General features: G+C 35.0%; 1 protein-coding gene across 4 annotated transcripts in view; it reads right to left on the bottom strand.

Annotated features, from left to right (window-relative positions):
• Positions 1 to 21,809, bottom strand: part of LOC132565465 (histone deacetylase 4-like) — an 82,690-nt gene that overhangs the window by 17,425 nt on the left and 43,456 nt on the right. For 3 of the 4 annotated variants that reach the window (XM_060230112.1, XM_060230109.1, XM_060230111.1), the window contains 4 exons: positions 19,447 to 19,547; positions 2,092 to 2,211; positions 692 to 827; positions 173 to 371 (listed from right to left, as the gene is read on the bottom strand). In XM_060230112.1, coding sequence (XP_060086095.1) covers positions 173 to 371; positions 692 to 827; positions 2,092 to 2,211; positions 19,447 to 19,547 — 556 coding nt within the window. The remainder of the gene's footprint in view (positions 1 to 172; positions 372 to 691; positions 828 to 2,091; positions 2,212 to 19,446; positions 19,548 to 21,809) is intronic. The other variant, XM_060230110.1, reaches the window with a different exon arrangement.

Raw genomic sequence — 21,809 nt, forward strand, 5'->3', positions numbered from 1 at the left:
AACTGTGATGGCCCTGACTATGTATATGTTGTAACTGTGATGGCCCTGACTATGTATATGTTGTAACTGTGATGGCCCTGACTATGTATATGTTGTAACTGTGATGGCCCTGACTATGTATATGTTGTAACTGTGATGGCCCTGACTATGTATATGTTGTAACTGTACTTACCTATGTATTTGTGCTTGGTGAGCTTCGGAGGCAGCACTACCAGGTGGGACAGCTGCCCCAGGAATGGCAGTGTATGGATTGGCCCCCATTGGCACCTGTTGTAGTTTACCCTGACTTTGGCTGCGTGCTTCCTCTAATGCTTTTACATGTGCAGATATGTATGCTGGATTTGTATGAGGATTAAATTCTCCATCTATAGCTGAAATAATAATGAATGATCTTCATAAATAATCATCGGAAATTTGAACACATTAAAAAAATAGCATCTCATGTATAAAAAATGAGCTAGTTAAGCAAAAAGAAATTAGTAGCTTTGAAATTTACATGAAACAATTTTGAGCACATTCTTTGCTAATTCAGAATTTTGACCAAAATGGTTTACAAGCAATTGGGATATATTAGATTTTATTCATTACATTATAAATCATTTTGATTTCATAAACTAACCTCATTCATAAGTAAGTGACATCATGAAATTAACTATGAAATGTAAATTTCAACTAATCACACAGCTCTTACCTGGTAAAGATGGATAAAATGGTAGTGTTCCATGCATGTGGTGCCCAGAAAGAGGATTAATCGCGTGTCGAGCTGCCTCCATGGCTCGAAGGTCTGATTCTGATGGCCCCGAAGAGCTGTTACTGTTTGATCCCTGCTAAAAAACAAAATGATATATTAATTATTCTCTTCAAAACCAAACTATAAGGCTAACTACATTTATCTAAAGTAACTACAATATTATATGGCCAGTATACTGATGGGGGACTGACTAAAAGTCTACTATAATCCTGGCCAGTAGTACAGATGGGGGACTGACTAAAAGTCTACTATAATCCTGGCCAGTAGTACTGATGGGGGACTGACTAAAAGTCTACTATAATCCTGGCCAGTAGTACAGATGGGGGACTGACTAAAAGTCTACTATAATCCTGGCCAGTAGTACAGATGGGGGACTGACTAAAAGTCTACCATAATCCTGGCCAGTAGTACTGATGGGGGACTGACTAAAAGTCTACTATAATCCTGGCCAGTAGTACAGATGGGGGACTGACTAAAAGTCTACTATAATCCTGGCCAGTAGTACAGATGGGGGACTGACTAAAAGTCTACTATAATCCTGGCCAGTAGTACTGATGGGGGACTGACTAAAAGTCTACTATAATCCTGGCCAGTAGTACTGATGGGGGACTGACTAAAAGTCTACTATAATCCTGGCCAGTAGTACAGATGGTGGACTGACTAAAAGTCTACTATAATCCTGGCCAGTAGTACAGATGGGGGACTGACTAAAAGTCTACTATAATCCTGGCCAGTAGTACTGATGGGGGACTGACTAAAAGTCTACTATAATCCTGGCCAGTAGTACAGATGGTGGACTGACTAAAAGTCTACTATAATCCTGGCCAGTAGTACAGATGGGGGACTGACTAAAAGTCTACTATAATCCTGGCCAGTAGTACTGATGGGGGACTGACTAAAAGTCTACTATAATCCTGACCAGTAGTGCTGATGGGGGACTGACTAAAAGTCTACTATAATCCTGGCCAGTAGTACTGATGGGGGACTGACTAAAAGTCTACTATAATCCTGGCCAGTAGTACTGATGGGGGACTGACTAAAAGTCTACTATAATCCTGACCAGTAGTACTGATGGGGGACTGACTAAAAGTCTACTATAATCCTGGCCAGTAGTACTGATGGGGGACTGACTAAAAGTCTACTATAATCCTGGCCAGTAGTACAGATGGTGGACTGACTAAAAGTCTACTATAATCCTGGCCAGTAGTACTGATGGGGGACTGACTAAAAGTCTACTATAATCCTGGCCAGTAGTACAGATGGGGGACTGACTAAAAGTCTATAGTAGTCCTGGCCAATTATACTTGTACAAAATGATAGATAACTTATGTGAAACTTACTGATGATGATGGTGGTCGTCCTAGTGATATGTTGGGCATGGATGGGGATGGGTAGAGATCGTTGGTACCATGGTAACCTATGGATCTGTACATTGACAAGAATGGGTAGGCACCGTTCTCCTGAAAATACAGTAAGATACATAAAATTATACTTCCTGCAGAACTCTTTTGCCATTATCATTTTAAAAGACATTACAACTAAATTTCATTCCTGTCATAACTCCGGTTTCTCAACCTGGATACTCAAAAACACAATTTTACATGAATGATCCGTTTTCAATCTTAAACTGAGCTGATTTTGAGGTTGTGATATTTCTTGTTAAGGCACAAAGAGGGATGAGTTTATGAAACAAAAAACTATTGCCGGTTTGCAAAAGACTTCCAAACAGAAAATATTCAGCTTTCTTTTTTCACTGCCAAACAGGTATGACATGTTTGGAAAAAATAGACTTTATCACATGTAGTTTATAAACAGCCAGTACAGTGAATAGCATCCCCTGTCCCATCCTATCCTCATAAAACAAAATATTTTACATTTTTAGATGACAATGTTTCAGTTGTTCAGTCATGTGTGACTTTACATGACTCTTTTATTACTCTACTGTTTTAATTATTGATAAATTGTTTGTTTTATAATATAAAACAACATTACTATCTATTTATTGTATTTATCAGGATGTAGCATGGTTATAATTGAAACCATTTTTCAAGCATATACTTCTAAAATCCAAACTAATGCATAGATGATTTAAAATCAAAATCAATCCCTATAGTATTAATTTCAACCAATCAAAATGCTTAAAATGATAAAACAGAATATACACCTCCAAACCTGATATAATGCAAATATTTTTTAAGGTTTTCTATCAATTTTTGTCACATATGATACATTTTTCCTATGAAATACAACACCAGAAATGCTTCAAAGCTCAAGTTAGAGTCAAATCAAATATCACCATTATCATAAGCAATATACAGCATTCGGTTCATAAATCATTCATTTATTTAATGTTTTGATAATAATGTAAGCAATGATGTACCCAAATAGTTTAAATAAACACATTTTCCAGGCAAGAAATGAGAGAAATTGGAAGCAGATACTCCCAGAGGTTGCTAAGAGAAATACATTATAAGGAATCCTAGCTAGTCATTATGGAGGCTGAAATTAATACTCATGATTGGTTTTTATGTTCCATATTCATTTTACACAACATTAACTTCTGATGAATACTTTTATAGAATGGAGAAGTTAATTCTAGGTTGGGGCATATATCTGACCCGGGCTTTATATAGAACTTTTGAGTTTACAACTTTAAAGAGAACTTCAGAGCTTTATATAGAACTTTGGAGTTTAAAGCTTTAGAGAGAACTTCAGAGTTCACAGCTTTACTGAAAACATTCGAGTTTATAGCTTTATTGTGAACATCTGAGTATATAGCTTTACTGAGAACATCAGAGTATATAGCTTTATTGAGAAGCTTTATTGAAAACATCTGAGTATATAGCTTTACTGAGAACATCAGAGTATATAGCTTTATTGAGAACATCAGAGTATATAGCTTTATTGAGAACATCAGAGTATATAGCTTTATTGAGAACATCTGAGTATATAGCTTTATTGAGAACATCAGAGTATATAGCTTTACTGAGAACATCAGAGTATATAGCTTTATTGAGAACATCAGAGTATATAGCTTTACTGAGAACATCAGAGTATATAGCTTTATTGAGAACATCAGAGTATATAGCTTTATTGAGAACATCAGAGTATATAGCTTTACTGAGAACATCTGAGTATATAGCTTTATTGAGAACATCAGAGTATATAGCTTTACTGAGAACATCTGAGTATATAGCTTTATTGAGAACATCAGAGTATATAGCTTTATTGAGAACATCAGAGTATATAGCTTTATTGAGAACATCAGAGTATATAGCTTTACTGAGAACATCAGAGTATATAGCTTTACTGAGAACATCAGAGTATATAGCTTTACTGAGAACATCAGAGTATATAGCTTTATTGAGAACATCAGAGTATATAGCTTTATTGAGAACATCAGAGTATATAGCTTTATTGAGAACATCAGAGTATATAGCTTTATTGAGAACATCAGAGTATATAGCTTTACTGAGAACATCTGAGTATATAGCTTTATTGAGAACATCTGAGTATATAGCTTTATTGAGAACATCAGAGTATATAGCTTTACTGAGAACATCAGAGTATATAGCTTTATTGAGAACATCTGAGTATATAGCTTTATTGAGAACATCAGAGTATATAGCTTTATTGAGAACATCAGAGTATATAGCTTTATTGAGAACATCAGAGTATATAGCTTTATTGAGAACATCAGAGTATATAGCTTTACTGAGAACATCAGAGTATATAGCTTTATTGTGAACATCTGAGTATATAGCTTTATTGAGAACATCAGAGTATATAGCTTTACTGAGAACATCTGAGTTTACAGATTTATTGAGAACATCGGAGTATATAGCTTTACTGAGAACATCGGAGTATATAGCTTTACTGAGAACATCAGAGTATATAGCTTTATTGAGAACATCAGAGTATATAGCTTTATTGAGAACATCAGAGTATATAGCTTTACTGAGAACATCTGAGTTTACAGATTTTATTGAGTGCACCTGAGTTTACAGATTTATTGATAATATCACAATTTAAAGCCTTTTAGAGAACATCTGAGTTTACTGCTTTTTAGAGAACATCTGAGTTTACTGCTTTTTAGAGAACATCTGAGTTTACTGCTTTTTAGAGAACATCTGAGTTTACTGCTTTTTAGAGAACATCTGAGTGTCTTGAATTAATCAGATCCATTGTGTCAGGCCATTACTTTGACATACCAAATGTGAATGTGAGACAATTAATACATTAGATACGAGATACCCTAAGCATAGCAAGAGAGAAGCAATTGGACAATTATCAACCTTTAATAATTAAAAATCAAAAGGAACTGATCATTTTAGTACTGATATACTGACAAAAGTACATAAAAATCTAACCATTGAAATGACACCAGTATATAGCAGGATTGCTTCTCTGCATTTCTGGTACTTTTTCATACAGCTTTGCAGGCCACATGATTAAATAGACAGAAATGGAACTCCAAATTAAGTCTGTAGTAGATTATACTGAGATGGAGTTAATTTATCATAGATACTTAATACCTGAAACCCCATGTCTAGGCCTTCATCATTTTGTAAGTCTTATTTCAATGTATATGTCTAAATACCAGCAGTGATTGGAGTAGACAACAACAATTTCCTCCTCTGTGAGCCACGTTTGGTAACACAAGTTCTAGATATACACGGCAAATACCACTTATGCTGTAAATGGAACCGGTACCTTGAAATTGATTACATCACAGAGGAGGATTGTGTCTGGATAAAGCATTTTGCCTGACCTGATATGTTTGGAAAATCTATAAATGTTGCCTGATAAATAAAGGCTTATTCTAAATATAGTAATGATGATCGAAAACAACGCCAAATATGTCTGGATGCTGTTTACATCACCACTGTATGTCGATCCTACAGCAACAATTTTTACAGAAAATAAATAAGTTTCTGAGGTAAATAGTTAAGTGATTATAGTTTCTGTCAAAATGAGTTAACGACAAATTGTTTACGTCTAGGTGTCACGTTGGAGGACTTACAGTCTGTCTTAACTACTTGTTTGTGTATGAAATCTGCCTCAGAGAAACCATACAACTTTACCACATGCTATATCACCAAACTGTCTCATCTTGCTTGATGATAAACCACGTACCTATAAAATATTCTAACATGGACATTTAGTTGAGTTTCCCAACAAATTATCAATATATATTTTGGAGCATCTGAAATACTCAGCAATATTAAGATCAACATTAAATTTCACTAAAAGTCATTCAGACAATTTAAAAAAAACCAGATCCTAAAACAATTTCCCTGAAAGGTGTTAAATGTCAGAGGAAGTACTTGGGCTGGGCAGATGACTCCATAACATACACATGAAATCTGGGATTTCCATCCCTGCAATCTCCAAGCTAAAGAGTTAGTGTGTTGATACCAATGTCACACCTGACCACCAAAGTTCTGCCTAATTCTTTTATATTTATATGTATATAACAAAATAAAGGAATTTCTACATTACTGTTGCTTTGTTTAGAACAAGCTGTATTTTTAGAATCCATTAATACGTGTATAAACCCTTCTAACCTGTTTTGAGCTGAGAAACATTAAATGACCTCTACAGTAAAAGGGAAAACAGGTTTTGGCATCTCTTCCTGTTTTCTATTTTCAGTACTCCATCCAAGTATCCCACAATAACACAAGCAAAGTATTATAAGCTTTGAACATGTTCAAGAAAATTTCGTAAACAAATTGGTCTTAAATTTTATTTCCTTCTTGAATATTTGATCAAATTTATTCCAGACTAAAACATCACCTAATTTTTCTGAGGCTATAGAATGCTGCAACATTTAATAAAACCACATATCTTATATACTAAATCTACCCTCATGCAGTGCTAACTTGTTTACAAGGCTTTGAACTCTGTAGGTATAGATAAACAAACACTTATCAAGCTCCCTGAAGATTCCTTAGAAATACCGGAAATTCCACGACCAAGTGAGTGCTTATGCAGTTACTAGTTTATTTTGGTGCACACAGGTAATAACAGAGGGAAGGAATCTCGTTAATCGACATCCTACAGGTGTAAAGCCACTTGAATTTCAGACTTTATCAGTGGATTTAGATGATATGTAAATCTTGATAAAAAACTTGATTCCATCTCTACAACATTTATTTCAATCTTATAAAAAACAAAAGCATCAAATATCCTACATTTTTTGTTTAATCCAACTTTTTTTTCACTTTTTATTTTGTGTTCTTTACAGCAAATAGCTCAGATCTTGGAACCTACTGTAAAATCTATAATTTTTGGGGTGTGTGGGGTGTTTAAGGGTTGTGGGAGGGGGGTGTGTGGGGTGTTTAAGGGTTGTGGGAGGGGGGTGTTTAAGGGTTGTGGGAGGGGGGTGTGTGGGGTGTTTAAGGGTTGTGGGAGGGGGGTTTGGGGGTTGTGGGAGAGGGGTGTGGAGGGTGTGGGGGGTTGTTGTATTTCCAGTGAGTTTGTAAGTCCTCTTAGTCCACAAAACCAATATTACCACAAAAACCATTAATAGTTATGAATACAAATTATCTTTTAGCGCTAGTGGATTTTGCCAGAACTATTCATCCATATAATCAAATGTCCACAACTTTTTTTTTTTAATAACAAAATTTAAGCCCACAAAATTTGACAGTATTCCAGTGAGACAAACATTTTATAAGCATGGTAGATCACAGTTCGACTCCTGGCATAAGAAGAGATTTCAAATTGGAACAACAATGTTTTTTTACATCTATTATCATTATTATTTCAAGTAATGGAACCGAAAGTGAGTGCTCAACATATCAACAACATGTACATTTATATCTCAAAGCTCTTGTAAACCATCTATACTAAAAATAAATCTCTAAAAAATCTTGTTTTCAAAATACCAACAATTCTACTGGACAGTATTCAATTAGTCTTATTTTACGTCAATCATTTATAAATTAACATATCTGATAACCAGGTAACAATAAAAACAAAAAAAAGCAAGTTTCTATTGAATTTACATAAGAAATCCTAACTGAAAACTAGTCTGATCAAAAACACATCATACCAATGTGGATGATCACATGACAGAAGAAGAAATTATAAGTCAATTATTTGTGGGGGTGAGAAGGATGGACATGCAGTGAACAGTTAGAAAGGAGATGAAAGAAGTATTGAAGATTTGGTGAATTGTTGGTGTAGGCCTGGTAAGTTTTGCTTTATCTCTAGGGTTACAGTAGATTCTCCGGCATCCCCCTTCATTGCCACAACTTGCGTCATTCAAGACATTAGAACTACCCTGGCCTTTGATAATAGATTGAACTTTGACCTTTCCAAGATTAGTATGGAAAAGTAACGGCTTTTACCAACATTTTTATACCTATCTCCACAGATCCTAGCAAGTAGAAATTTTTTGTTGTTCTTAACATCAACATAACTGGTAAAAAAATTTCAATGCCAGCTAGCCTCCTTTGTAAGCGCCACTCAAAATAGCGTGCTAATAAAAACAGCGTATCAGGTGACTTTACAGACATTTTTTCATCAACATTTTTCAAGGTTTGAAAAAAATGAATGACGTAAGTTTTGTAATCTTTTGGATAACCGCGTTGAGGCCATGTTCTGGCAGGGTTTCACAAATCATTTCTATTGAAGAAACTAGATACATCTGTATATTCCCTTATAAAATTACAAACATGTGGTGTTTTGTTTTCATTACATTTACACAGTATCACAAGTAAGAATAGACGTGATGAAAACAATTAGAACTTCATATTGAAAGACTCATTAGTGACCCTAAATAGATAAAAACGTTATACAGCTAGGACAAAATGGTGTTCTAATTCTCAACAATCTTCTTCAATTTACTAAATTATTGTGTCACTTAAAGTCACCTTAGTCTTTCTTCTTTCTGTTTTTTATTTCTTGTTTTGAATATAAAGTAATGAAAAATCAAATCAATGTAACATGTTATAAAGCCTAGCTGTATTCAGTTAGTATTTACCATTAGTTTTCTAAATAGTTTTATATCTATTGATTTTTTTCCAGATCTATGATATCATCGTTTCATATATGTGTGTGTAGATCAAATTCCTTCACAAGTACAACCACACCAATTTTAGTGCAATCACACCAATACCTGATCAATAATACGATGAAGATACTAAACACGCCAAGCAATCTTCTTGCCACTATAGGCCCACCTACACACCAAAAGAGACGATTAGAAACAAACGTCATTTTTTCTCCATGCTAACACGAGTCAGCCCTAACAGAGACTCCAGCTAGATCTGATTACTATAGCATTACTCATCAATCATTCACATCTAGTTTTTTTTTCACTTTTGTTTCTGGTAAAACAGAAACGTTTCATTTTTAAAAAAAATACTAAAAAGGTGGAAAATGTGTGGTTTCATGCAATCCAATCTAATTATTTTCCATAGAATCTTTGTTCTTATTTAATTATTTATTGAATACTCTTCCAATTCTCCATTGCCAAATATGTCTACATACATATTAGATGAGAACCAAGGTTGCCTTTAGTGTATCCAGCTCATCATAATACAAATTTAAAATTTGATTGCTATTTCTGAATGCAATAAAGTGCCAAAACAGTTAAAACTACATAGAGAATTAATATACCACGGTGCTTTCTCTTGGTTATTTTTGCTTAAGAAAAATGTCCTATCTTTCTCCTATTATAACAGTTGTTTGATGGGGCTACACCAAATGAACAGCCACCGTCAATTTGAGGTAGAGACTTGTGAAGGTTTCCTCACTGAACAAGATACTGGAGGCCCATTGCATGCCATTCAGAGTAATTGGGGTAAAGTGTTTCACCCAAGGTCACAGCCATGAGAGCACAGACTAGTCCATTTGCTGAGAAACTGCTATGGGTAGAGATCAAAAGTCAAACCAGACACCTTGAATGTTCACCTGAGGCAGCTATCCAGTACTCTAATGACTAAGGTATTCTGACCCGGTTTTCTACTGCATATGGACAGTTATCTAAGCTAATTAATCAAGACATCAGTTACATAGCTGTTCCTATACATTCCTTTATTTGTTAAATTTTTTCTCTCTTCGTACATTATTGTTTTGAAAAAACAAACAATAGCTATCCTTACATAACATACTTTGATCCAAAACATTAAGTAAGGTTACCAGGTAATTTCTTATTAGCAAATGAATAATGATATTTGTGGATCAGTTTTTAACCAATGATCATCTTGTTTTAATAACTGTAAGATTACAATGAGAATGACCCTGCCTTGGGCCTCAGGCCTCCAGAAGCTGAAAATATTCTGTTGAGTTCAAAATTAATTATCTCAGATGTAAACCAAAATAACTACATACTGACTGCAACAGATGCTATACATCTTCATCTAATAAACCTGGCTATGAATTAATGTAACATAACATTTCAAGTTCTTCTTTCCAATCATTCATAATAACCACACATACTCTATGGCAGGTTTTACTGGATTCTAAGCCTTTTGAGAAAAAAGACGACACTGAAACAACATGGAAACTACATCAACTTGATAAAAAAATATCCTGGAAACTGCACAAAATTATCAGAAAAGTTAAATGAACAATCTCTAGATTTCACTAAGATTTTGATTTTTTTAAAATAAAATTTCCTATGTTGGGTTAAGCCTATAACCAATAATGCCTGTGAGGATGTCTGGAGTTACCCAACATAACAACAGCTGGAGAGAGGAGTGGTACAAAGACTTGGATCTCAACCAAAATATTGTACAGATAACTGCTGTTTTAGTCTCTGGGGGAGGGGGGAACAGTGGTAGGGCTAAAATAGAAGAATAGACAGGTCTAAGGGGTGGAGGAGGGGAGAGGGGATATTGGAAGGGGTGAAATAGTATAGTAGACAGGTCTGAGGGGTGGAGGAGAGGGAGGGGACATTGGAAGGGGTGAAATAGTTTAGTAGACAGGTCGGAGGGGTGGAGGAGGGGAGAGGGGACATTGGAAGGGGGGAAATAGTATAGCAGACAGGTCGGAGGGGTGGAGGAGGGGAGAGGGGACATTGGAAGGGGTGAAATAGTATAGTAGACAGGTCTGAGGGGTGGAGGAGGGGGGAGGGGATATTGGAAGGGGTGAAATAGTATAGTAGACAGGTCAGAACTGAAGGGGGGGCATTGGTACTGGTGAGAAAAGGCAGGTCTGAAGGGAGAGGGACAGTTGTAGGGGTGTGAGGAAAGAATAGAAAAGGACAAATAAGGAGTGAAAAAAGAATAAAGAATGATTGCCAGGGGAAGATAGGACAGGTGTGGGGGGTGGGGGAATGACAGGTGGATTGTCAGGGGTGAAGGGGTTGGGATTGGGTGTGGGAGAATAATAGGTGTTGGATTGGGCATGGGGTAATGACAGGTTGGCTGTTGGGGGTGTAGTGGGGGGGGGTGTAATGATTATTAGATATGAAATCAGATATAATTCAACCAATGACAGAAATGAAAAGAAAGTTTAATTCATGTACCTATCATTTACACAGGCGTGAGATATGTTTTCATTTGAAATGAAATGTGTATACAAATCACCAAATGAATCTACCTTCGGATGACGACAATGTCAGATAACTCTCCAACTCTCCACGAAAATGTCAGATAACTCTCCATGACAAGGTCAGATAACTCACGATCAGATGTAAATGGAAGAGACAAGGGAGGTGAGGAAAGTTAAAAGGTGGGGAGATCATGACCTTAGAACAGAAGATATCCCATCCACAGGAACACAACATGGGATGTAAAAATAACTCTGATGCAGGTACAAATGGTTTATACTTAAGACTCTAAAAATAGACCACTCATAGCAATACAAGTAATCCTGACAGCGATGCATAGAACAAAGCTGAATACCTGACAAAGCTCGTTAAAGGTGATTCAACAGAAACCTCATTAACAGAAGTATACTCAACAAAGGAAACAATACAAAACCTCATCATTCTGCAATTATTTCAAACACTTTCACTTCATATCATAAAAGTTACAAATGTTGTACTGGAATCACTGAATTTCCCTTCAATGAAATCTTTAACCTTTAAAAGTTTAAAATCTACTCTAACGACGCTGTTTTCTTTTTGTTTTTATTTTGGTAGGAAGTTGACAAGTCTTGGACTGTTAGAGCCCTATAGCTATAGTACAGTTCTATCTCTGTCAGATTTAGGAGACAGCTAGCACAAACAAATATTCCCAGACATAGTAAAACTGTTTGTACTTGTCTATGGGTGTGGTGCTCGTCACCTAACTCCAATATGATGGGGCCAACGGAGTCACATGTGCATTTGTAATGCTTTTCCAAATGTGTTTTAGTCCGCAGTAAAAAGACCTTTTGTGCATAGCAGTTTTGATTTCTTTAATCAACACATCAGCCATTTTGTTAAGTGAAGGAGATAATTTCAACTCAACTCATCATTATAACATGTAAAAGATTTTAGTGACAATGTCAGGCCCTAATATCGAATGTCTCTCCTGGACATCAGTGAAAACCAGTTACTACACACATAACACTTACTGTATCATGTCCTACTTCTTGTCAACTCAAAAAAAAAGTTATTCATGCACAAGATCAATTTTACAAAGGAAGTCCATGTTAGGCCTCCTTTTAGGAGAGGAAACCTTAGATTGATTGTAGGAAGAGATGAAACCCTTGGTTGATTGTAGAAAGAGATGAAACCCTTGGTTGATTGTAGAAAGAGATGAAACCCTTGGTTGATTGTAGAAAGAGATGAAACCCTTGGTTGATTGTAGAAAGAGATGAAACCCTTGGTTGATTGTAGAAAGAGATGAAACCCTTGGTTGATTGTAGAAAGAGATGAAACCCTTGGTTGATTATAGAAAGAGATGAAACCCTTGGTTGATTGTAGAAAGAGATGAAACCCTTGGTTGATTGTAGAAAGAGATGAAACCCTTGGTTGATTGTAGAAAGAGATGAAACCCTTGGTTGATTGTAGAAAGAGATTGTAGGAAGAGATGAAACCCTTGGTTGATTGTAGAAAGAGATGAAACCCTTGGTTGATTGTAGAAAGAGATGAAACCCTTGGTTGATTGTAGAAAGAGATTGTAGGAAGAGATGAAACCCTTGGTTGATTGTAGAAAGAGATTGTAGGAAGAGATGAAACCCTTGGTTGATTGTAGAAAGAGATGAAACCCTTGGTTGATTGTAGAAAGAGATGAAACCCTTGGTTGATTGTAGAAAGAGATGAAACCCTTGGTTGATTGTAGAAAGAGATGAAACCCTTGGTTGATTGTAGGAAGAGACGAAAACTTTGGTTGATTATAGAAAGAGATGAAACCCTTGGTTGATTATAGAAAGAGATGAAACCCTTGGTAGAAAGAGATGAAACCCTTGTTGTTATTGTAGAAAGAGATGAAACCCTTGGTTGATTGTAGAAAGAGATTGTAGGAAGAGATGAAACCCTTGGTTGATTGTAGAAAGAGATTGTAGGAAGAGATGAAACCCTTGGTTGATTGTAGAAAGAGATGAAACCCTTGGTTGATTGTAGAAAGAGATTGTAGGAAGAGATGAAACCCTTGGTTGATTGTAGAAAGAGATAGAAAGAGAAACCCTTGGTTGATTGTAGAAAGAGATGAAACCCTTGTAGAAAGAGATGACCCTTGGTTGATTGTAGAAAGAGATGAAACCCTTGGTTGATTGTTGATTGTAGAAAGAGATGAAACCCTTGGTTGATTGTAGAGAAGAGATGAAACCCTTGGTTGATTGTAGAAAGAGATGAAACCCTTGGTTGATTGTAGAAAGAGATGAAACCCTTGGTTGATTGTAGAAAGAGAGAAAGAGATGAAACCCTTGGTTGATTGTAGAAAGAGATGAAACCCTTGGTTGATTGTAGAAAGAGATGAAACCCTTGGTTGATTGTAGGAAGAGACGAAAACTTTGGTTGATTATAGAAAGAGATGAAACCCTTGGTTGATTGTAGGAAGAGATGAAACCCTTGGTTGATTGTAGAAAGAGATGAAACCCTTGGTTGATTGTAGAAAGAGATGAAACCCTTGGTTGATTGTAGAAAGAGATGAAACCCTTGGTTGATTATAGGAAGAGATGAAACCCTTGGTTGATTATAGGAAGAGATTGTAGAAAGAGATGAAACCCTTGGTTGATTGTAGAAAGAAATGAAACCCTCGGTTGATTGTAAGAAGAGATAATGCCACGAATCATTGCAAAAAGCTGGTGAACAGAACTAATCAGGTTACATATACTGGTATGTGTGTTAGTATGCAGAGTGAAATACTGTGACATCTATTACATCATCTTCACACAATAGTACATCTACTGTGTCTCAGATACATCGGTCTGACAGACATTTTCTGTTCAAAACAATTCAGACATTTTTATTATGCAACTGGAAATGTGATAAGTCTCCACCATAGTTACATTCTAAACGAAATCTGTTTACTTCATCACACAGTAATATGCTTCAGTAGATAGTCAGAAATCAAAGATGGCTGCCATGAGGAATGCAACACCCCCATCTTTGTACTCTGCTGCCTCAAGGTTCAGCAATAAGAAATCACAGATGACTGTCAGCTTTTACAAGGAATCACTCTTGTGGCCAAAAGGTATATTGTAATAAAACACTACGAAAAGTATTACTGTGTTCCAGAAAAGTCACTGTCCTTTCTCCATATGCTTTATTAAAAAGTATTGTTAGCTTACATACCTGTGAAAACAGTGTTTTATAGTTCTATTCAAGATGACAATGCAGGAAGCTATAGATTTAACCTTGCAGTTGAGTAATTAACTCGGAGATATTTTAATCACAATTAGTAGAAGTACAGGGTGCCAAATGATTTCACTCCTTCCAGATTCTACAAGTAAACAGCTGAAAAGGAATGCTACAGGTCACACATCTTTCGCACTGAATTCCCTTAAAAACAATAAAAAATTTGATCTTACTTAATATTTTTTCAATTTTATATTTCAAATTTGTAGTCTGTATAAATACATCCTAAGTATGGAATCACTTGATCCCTCAACTCTCCCCCAACCCCACCCCTTATCTACAACAAATCGTTTCTCTCAGTGTTTCAGTTGAATATCCCTTTGTAGACCAAATGACCTAACATTTCAAAAGAGTTGCAGAATCCACTTGTTTTGTATCATTGCTAAAAGCAGAAAATAACAGATCTTAATTCTATTAACAGATACGAGACATGAAAAAAAACATATTTTAAACACAAGAAGTAGTAGAAACATTTAAACTACAAAATATTTGTAATTTACCATCGTCTTAATTCAATACTTTTTACACTGTTAATCATATTCACAGAAATTCACAATATGAGGTTGTTCTGGTAAACAGCTTTTTATATACCAACAATCATTAATGTAAACAAGTGATAGATCTGCCCATCCTATAATGTCTCCGATGTAAGCTCTGCTGACTCTCCTTATTTTCTCACATCGCAAATGACAATTACTGGTTACTCAAATGTCATTGTTACTTCAGTGATATAATCATTCCAGTTGTTAAGGTTTCTAGATAAGGTACAGAAATTATCACCAGTTACCATGGAAACTGTTTCCGTATGTAGTGACACTATTATTGTGCACTCTGTATAATAGCGTCAGGTTGATTGTTGTTGTTGTAGCATGATTATATGTTAATGACACTAAAAATAGTTTTAATCAATCCTTTGAGATATTTGCCAGATCACTGCTTTGTTTTCATAAAATGATTTCAAACACTGCAAGAATATTGATGAAAATACATGTATGACATTGAAAGGCAACAATATGAACCACCTCCCCCTCCCAACTCCCTTTTCCCTTAAGAAAAGTGAATGTTTGGAAAGCATGTCTATATAAAAAATCATTCTCATATCATCTCACACATGAATCCAGGAGACTAAGAACTAGAAACATAGAGTTTCAAGGACAATCATCGGCCCTGTGTATAATTTATATTGAAATAAGGAAAATCAGTATGAAAAAGCATATGGTCTGTAGAGAGTCATCTTGCTGAAATACAGATACGAAGGTTCTAGATGTACAGTCTGTTGACAAAAGTACTGAAATGATGACCGTTTTGCGATGATAGTGTGTCGGTTTCTATGTAAGTTGGAACTTGAGTAGGACACTGCTTACATCCTTCGAAATGTCACAGTCTCGTGCTTTTGATTGGCATTCTATTTTTATCATCTGCTCACAAGGGGTTTGTTTACAAACAGAAGTAGTGAAATGGAGGCAAAGTGGAGATAGGCAAGTAAGGAACAAAAACAAAGTGTAGTATGTAGGATACAGAAAAGGCTTATCTCTCCAAATCGTTGGTGACTTACTGAATAGGACTTGGACTATAGTACATAGAATTTACAGGAATTTTTGTGAATGCGGGACTGTGGAAAATGCAGTCAAACCAGGCTGACCCAAAAGTTTAAACGCACATGATAAAAGGAAAATTTTAAGAGAATTAAAGCTGACAGATGGATGCCTTTGGCCAACATTTGTAATAATTTTAAAGGCCACTGAAGGTCTTTCATAAATCAGTTGAGTATTTTCTTGTGTCCGTGGCGATGGATTGAGATTTCAACATCCCATAATCGCTTGTTTATCCAATTAGTTCAGTATTATTATTCTGTTAAAGCACTGAACATTATAAGATCTAAAAACACAAAGTTTATGTTCTAACCTGACTGAATCCTACCAATACTAGAGGTTGGAGAAGTTGAAGGTAACCATGGTCACCTTTCTAGACTTAGCTAGCAAGGATTTCTCTTTAGTGTAATGGTAGAGTGTCTGGATGGAGATCAAAGCGTCACTATAGCTTCATCAGAATCACCAGTATCCATGGAGGTAAAAACCAGGAAGAATTCAAGCTATAAGCCTACTTCAAACCCAAGCAACTAGGAGCTTTGTCTTTCATTACTTCTTCCAATTACATTTGTATATATTAATTATCGCATCAAATTCCACGAAGATCTAAACATGCTCATTTCTCTACCAAAATATAAACCAATCGCATCTCCAATTTACAGATACAATCAACAACTACACAACAGGCTTCATTTCAATTGAACATTAGTTGACAAATCCTTGCTTGTGATTGTACACGTGTGAAATTATCACAGGAATTTATAAAGTACACTGATAAATCATGTCAGAAACTAGTCACCCTTTCAACTATATATATACTCTAGGCAACACCGATAAACTAGTTGAAACTATTGAAACATGTTTTTAGTTATGTCCTGGAATTAAGACCTTATCGTATAAAGTGTATTAGAAGTTTTAAAAGTACTGACGAAGGGAGATAAGATGGTAATTGTTTCTATCAAACAGAGAAGAGGTGTAGTAATATCTGCACAAATAGTTCTAAGCTGACATTTAAAACATGACATCTTACCATATATTTGCATTCTCTTTCATGTCTATATATCTTATATTCATGTATCTATAGAATAACAGCATCAACTACTTCATGATCTAATTTCAAAAAACATTTTACATCCTCTCCATGGAGGTATATGTGTGTTATTGGGTTTTTTTTGTAGTATAAACTTTGGTCCAGACCATAAATAGCCTTGCTAGCAGCAGATCTTGGTGATGGCTATATATGCCAAGTGTCCTACAGACACAAAGTGTCTAATTATCAGCTTGTACACATCTTTTGTACAATAGAATTAATTTGTGTTTGACACCATATATAGATGTACATACAGGAAGCGACATATTATCAGTATGTTATTACTTCAGCTGTAACGCTACTGTGAAGGAGACAGAAAAATGTTTTTATCACGTGTTTCACCTATGAATGGCCAGAGTGTGTTTGCTATTAAAAAATCTTGCCCCAATTCATTGAGGTCTTTAATATACTCCTCATGTACTGAAACTAATATTGTTTTAGCAGTAATCTTATTTAAGAGCTTTTCATTTACAGTTACTACATAGTGACCATCACACAGGTAAAACACCTAGGTAAGTCAGCCTTGGCTTTGGTTACAGGTGATTTCAATATACATCTGAGAACCCACACATCTGATAATTATACAAACAGGCAAAGATAGGCAATGAATTTCCATTTTGACAAATTAATGGGAACAAATGTTGAAATTTGAAAATGTCACTGACCCTCAATCTCACTACACTAGCAGACCAAAACTTTGTTAATAAGCTGGGGTTATATAAACACACAAAAAAAAATGGACTTAATTAGCCATGACAAAGGTTAACATTAGTCACCAGGAGAAAACTGATTGAAAAGACAATAATGGATGAGAAACATTCATCAGAGATTTAAAATACATTATACAGACAGTACGGCTGTAAAAATGACTTGATGACTCTTACAAGACACACCTGTGACCAGGGTAGGACTTATGTTATTACCAAATTTATTACAAAAATATAAATTTTGTTTCTTCTTAAATTTGCTATGAAATAAATAGAGGATAATACTTGTCAAAGTTAGTGGTTTACCCTTAGTATATTTCCAAACTTCCATATTTAATATCTAATTCTCAATGCAGCCTCTAACTCCAAATCAGACAGTAGGCTTATAACACTGGTTTAATAGATATGTAATACATAGTAGTAATGAAACACACCCTGCCATCAGTGGGGTTAGAACTAACGACCCTTCGATCTCTTAGGCGGACACTCTACCTCTCGTCTGAAGGGAAATTCCTAAGGCAACCTGTACTGTGAACTTCTTGGTGAACTTAAACTAGATATAGGTATATATAGCCTGTAAAATCTACATGTCTTCTCAAACATTTACATGTCTTCTCAAACATTTACATGTCTTCTCAAACATTTAAAGTCTTTTGGTTTTATGATGATATCATAGTATATCAACAATCTAAACAAAATGTCAACATAATTGAAAAGCAAAAATTGGGAAAATTACACAAAAAGCTATGACAATGTGCTAAAAAAAAGGTGATATACACAGAAATCTGTGACATTGTGCTGAAATTATCAAATGTAAACAGAGAGCTGTAACATTGCAAGAAAGTGTTTTAAAAATGTACACATAAACCTGTGACATTGTACACAAAATATTGGGTGATGTACACAGAAAGCTGTGACATAAAGTGGTCACTAAAAACTCACATTTGTAACAAAACAGGCAAAAACACCCCAAGATTTATTAGACAGGAAGCTGACGTAACATTACATAACGATTAAGATATACACAAAAGTGACACTAATTAAGTTTTGATAGAAAATACAATTAATTGCATAATATGTCTTAACCATGTGACATAGTCGCCCAGTTAATAAGATACACTCTACAGATGTGTGTATAGTGCAATGATTTTCTGAAATGCCAAGTAGGCCAAAACATCAAAGGGAAAACAAAAAGCAGCCACGTCTGGTCTCAGTGTTATCTTTATATTCTCAGTTCATTAGAATAAATGAATACTTTTATTGCTGATTGATGTCTACTTAATACTACAGTTGTCAGGTGACAAATTACCAACATGATCTCAAATATTCTAACTAAACACAATTACATGAAATTGAAATGCAAAACCTCTCCCTATTATATCTGTATGAGAGATGTCTACAGTAACACCTGCTTCTTAATGTAGACAAGATTGACAAGAATATGGTTATAAACACTATAGATAAAAAGATTTTCAAAAATAACTCACAACACTGTAAATTTGTTTAAATATAGCATATATATGCCATTCAAATATTTCCTTCCTACAAAGAAAGTTTGAAAATCTTACCTCCTTTGAGTGGAGAGTTGCAAGACTTCCATTTGGCATGTTCCCATGGGGAGCACCGGAGGGAGAGTTTGGGCCAGAATCAGAATTACTGCTGCAGTCAACTGGAAGAAATACACAAGTAAATACTTATTACAGTTAAAAATTAATTACAGGTAAACCTTAATTACAGGTAAACCTTAATTACTTGTGAATCTTAATTACAAATGAGAAGCAACTGAGTTCCAACCTTCCTGATAGCTTGCAGAAAGTTCAAAAGCAGCTGAATTTTAGTTCTTGAAGTTATTCATTAATAAATGAATGAAATTCCTTTGATTTTGTAAACAATTGCAGCTTCTGTTGAAATGAAGCTGCAGAGTTAATTAAGTAAATATGAACCTATAATCTGACTTCTTGCCTTTGATTTTGTGTCAGTTTAAGTAATTTTTGCTTTGGTAATGTCTGACTCCATCTCCACAATAAAATAAATTATTTTACAAGCTTTAGAAGAGACTGCAATGTTCTTTAGATTAGAGGTATACCACAATTTTTCCTAATCTTTTCCAAATATGACTTTAGTTTATATGTTTGTCATGTAAAAACTGTTCTCTATACAGCACTAATTAATCAATGTTATGTTTACCAAATCTTCCTGTAACAGATGGGATGAAGATAGTCAAATTCATGCAGAAATGATGGATAAATTCTACCATGGGGTATAGATTTTGGGTTCTGACCCGAATTCCATACCTTCAGGCAGAATATCCACATCACATATACCTACATTTGGTTGACTTTATAAACACCAGGAAGTGATATTTGATGTACCACATAACAACCATTTTATATTTTCATTTTTTCAGCTTTAGGTAGTTTGCTGGATTTGTCATCCTGTTGACAACAGAGATAACTTTTAGCCTGAATCTCCTTCTAGAAGCTGGTGGCTTTCTCATTGAACAACATATGAAGGCTCATCATATGCCATCCAAAGCAATTAGGGTACAGTGTCTTCTTCTAGGCCACAACCATGTTAGCACAGACTGATCAGTTTTTCAACTGAATTCAAATCACCGCAGGTGGGGAGTGTTGAACCACATACCTCAGTTCTTCACCTGAGGTTACGTCTACTAATGGTCTATTGACTGACACGACCAAGCTTTTAGATCCAAGTGTATCAATATAAGCCTTTTTACTGTGTTATATCTAGATGTTTATCTCTAATGAACATTATATTTCATTATCCTCATTACATAGGTATCTTTATATACATCTCTAGCTTAAAGACACAGTCTGAAATATTTCAAGTGTAATAAACCATGATATTTTTATTCCATGCATGTGAGAAGAAAATTGGAACCTAGCAGTTTCTAATTTCTCTACACATAGCTAAATGCTGTTAATACCAATTTCCTTTCTATGACAGTCTGTAAATGGAAAGACCATATAAAAATTGATTTTGTGACACACAGCTTGTTCCTACATTTTCCTCCTGCGATGTAAACATGTTTGTGCCCTTAGCATTCCGAGTACAATTCTAAGTGATCTAAATATAGACATTTAATGTTAACATTATTTGGACATTTCCTTTTTGATCTCGTGCCTTTGTCACATCACTCTGTGTTTCCATGGAAACATCAAACCAAATGTAGGCAGCATTTGGGATTGAAAAGCTTCTATAAAAATTGGGTCTATATATAGCACAAGTAGTCACGACATGAAACAACAATATTGATTGGCTTACGACACTAGGCCTGGCTAGGCGGCCACAAGACCGACCATTGTACGAGAGTTGCAAAACTCATCCAATCATCTTGGTGACATTTTAAAAATCATTTCACCGAAACTATTCCAAAGTAACAACAGTCTGTAAACAACTCTGGTGTGAAACTGGTGCAGCATGTACGGTAATTTGTATACAAGTACTAGCTTACACTTCTGGTCAATATAGGTGTTCTTAAGGTTTTTTTTCTTTTATATCAAATGAATCACAGTAAATACAAAAAAAAATAAAAAATAGTGGTTACCATATGGAGCTTTGTTAGAGCCTTTAAAATAATCATGAAATTGTATTTCAAATGTCATCTTGAAAATGCAATAAAAAATTACTTCAGGATGATAAAACACATGTTGGAAATATCCTGAGAAACTGGAAAAAATCTAAAGCAATATTTGAAATTTATCTTTTTGCTTATGAATAGAAAAATCAAAGCACAATATGCTAGGTAATAAAAAAGTATATAAACATTATCTTCTTTTAAAATGTCAACATAATTAGAATACATTTGAAGCAATTATCATCCAACCATATAAATAGATTTTCATTTATTTGAAGCATTCGAAGAATTTATCATAATTGTTTAATCAAATATTTATTTGGGAAAAAAATT

This window comes from Ylistrum balloti, unplaced genomic scaffold (genome assembly GCF_031769215.1).
Source record: "Ylistrum balloti isolate Yb309-2 unplaced genomic scaffold, AGI_CSIRO_Ybal_v1 Utg369724, whole genome shotgun sequence".
Taxonomy (NCBI): domain Eukaryota; kingdom Metazoa; phylum Mollusca; class Bivalvia; order Pectinida; family Pectinidae; genus Ylistrum; species Ylistrum balloti.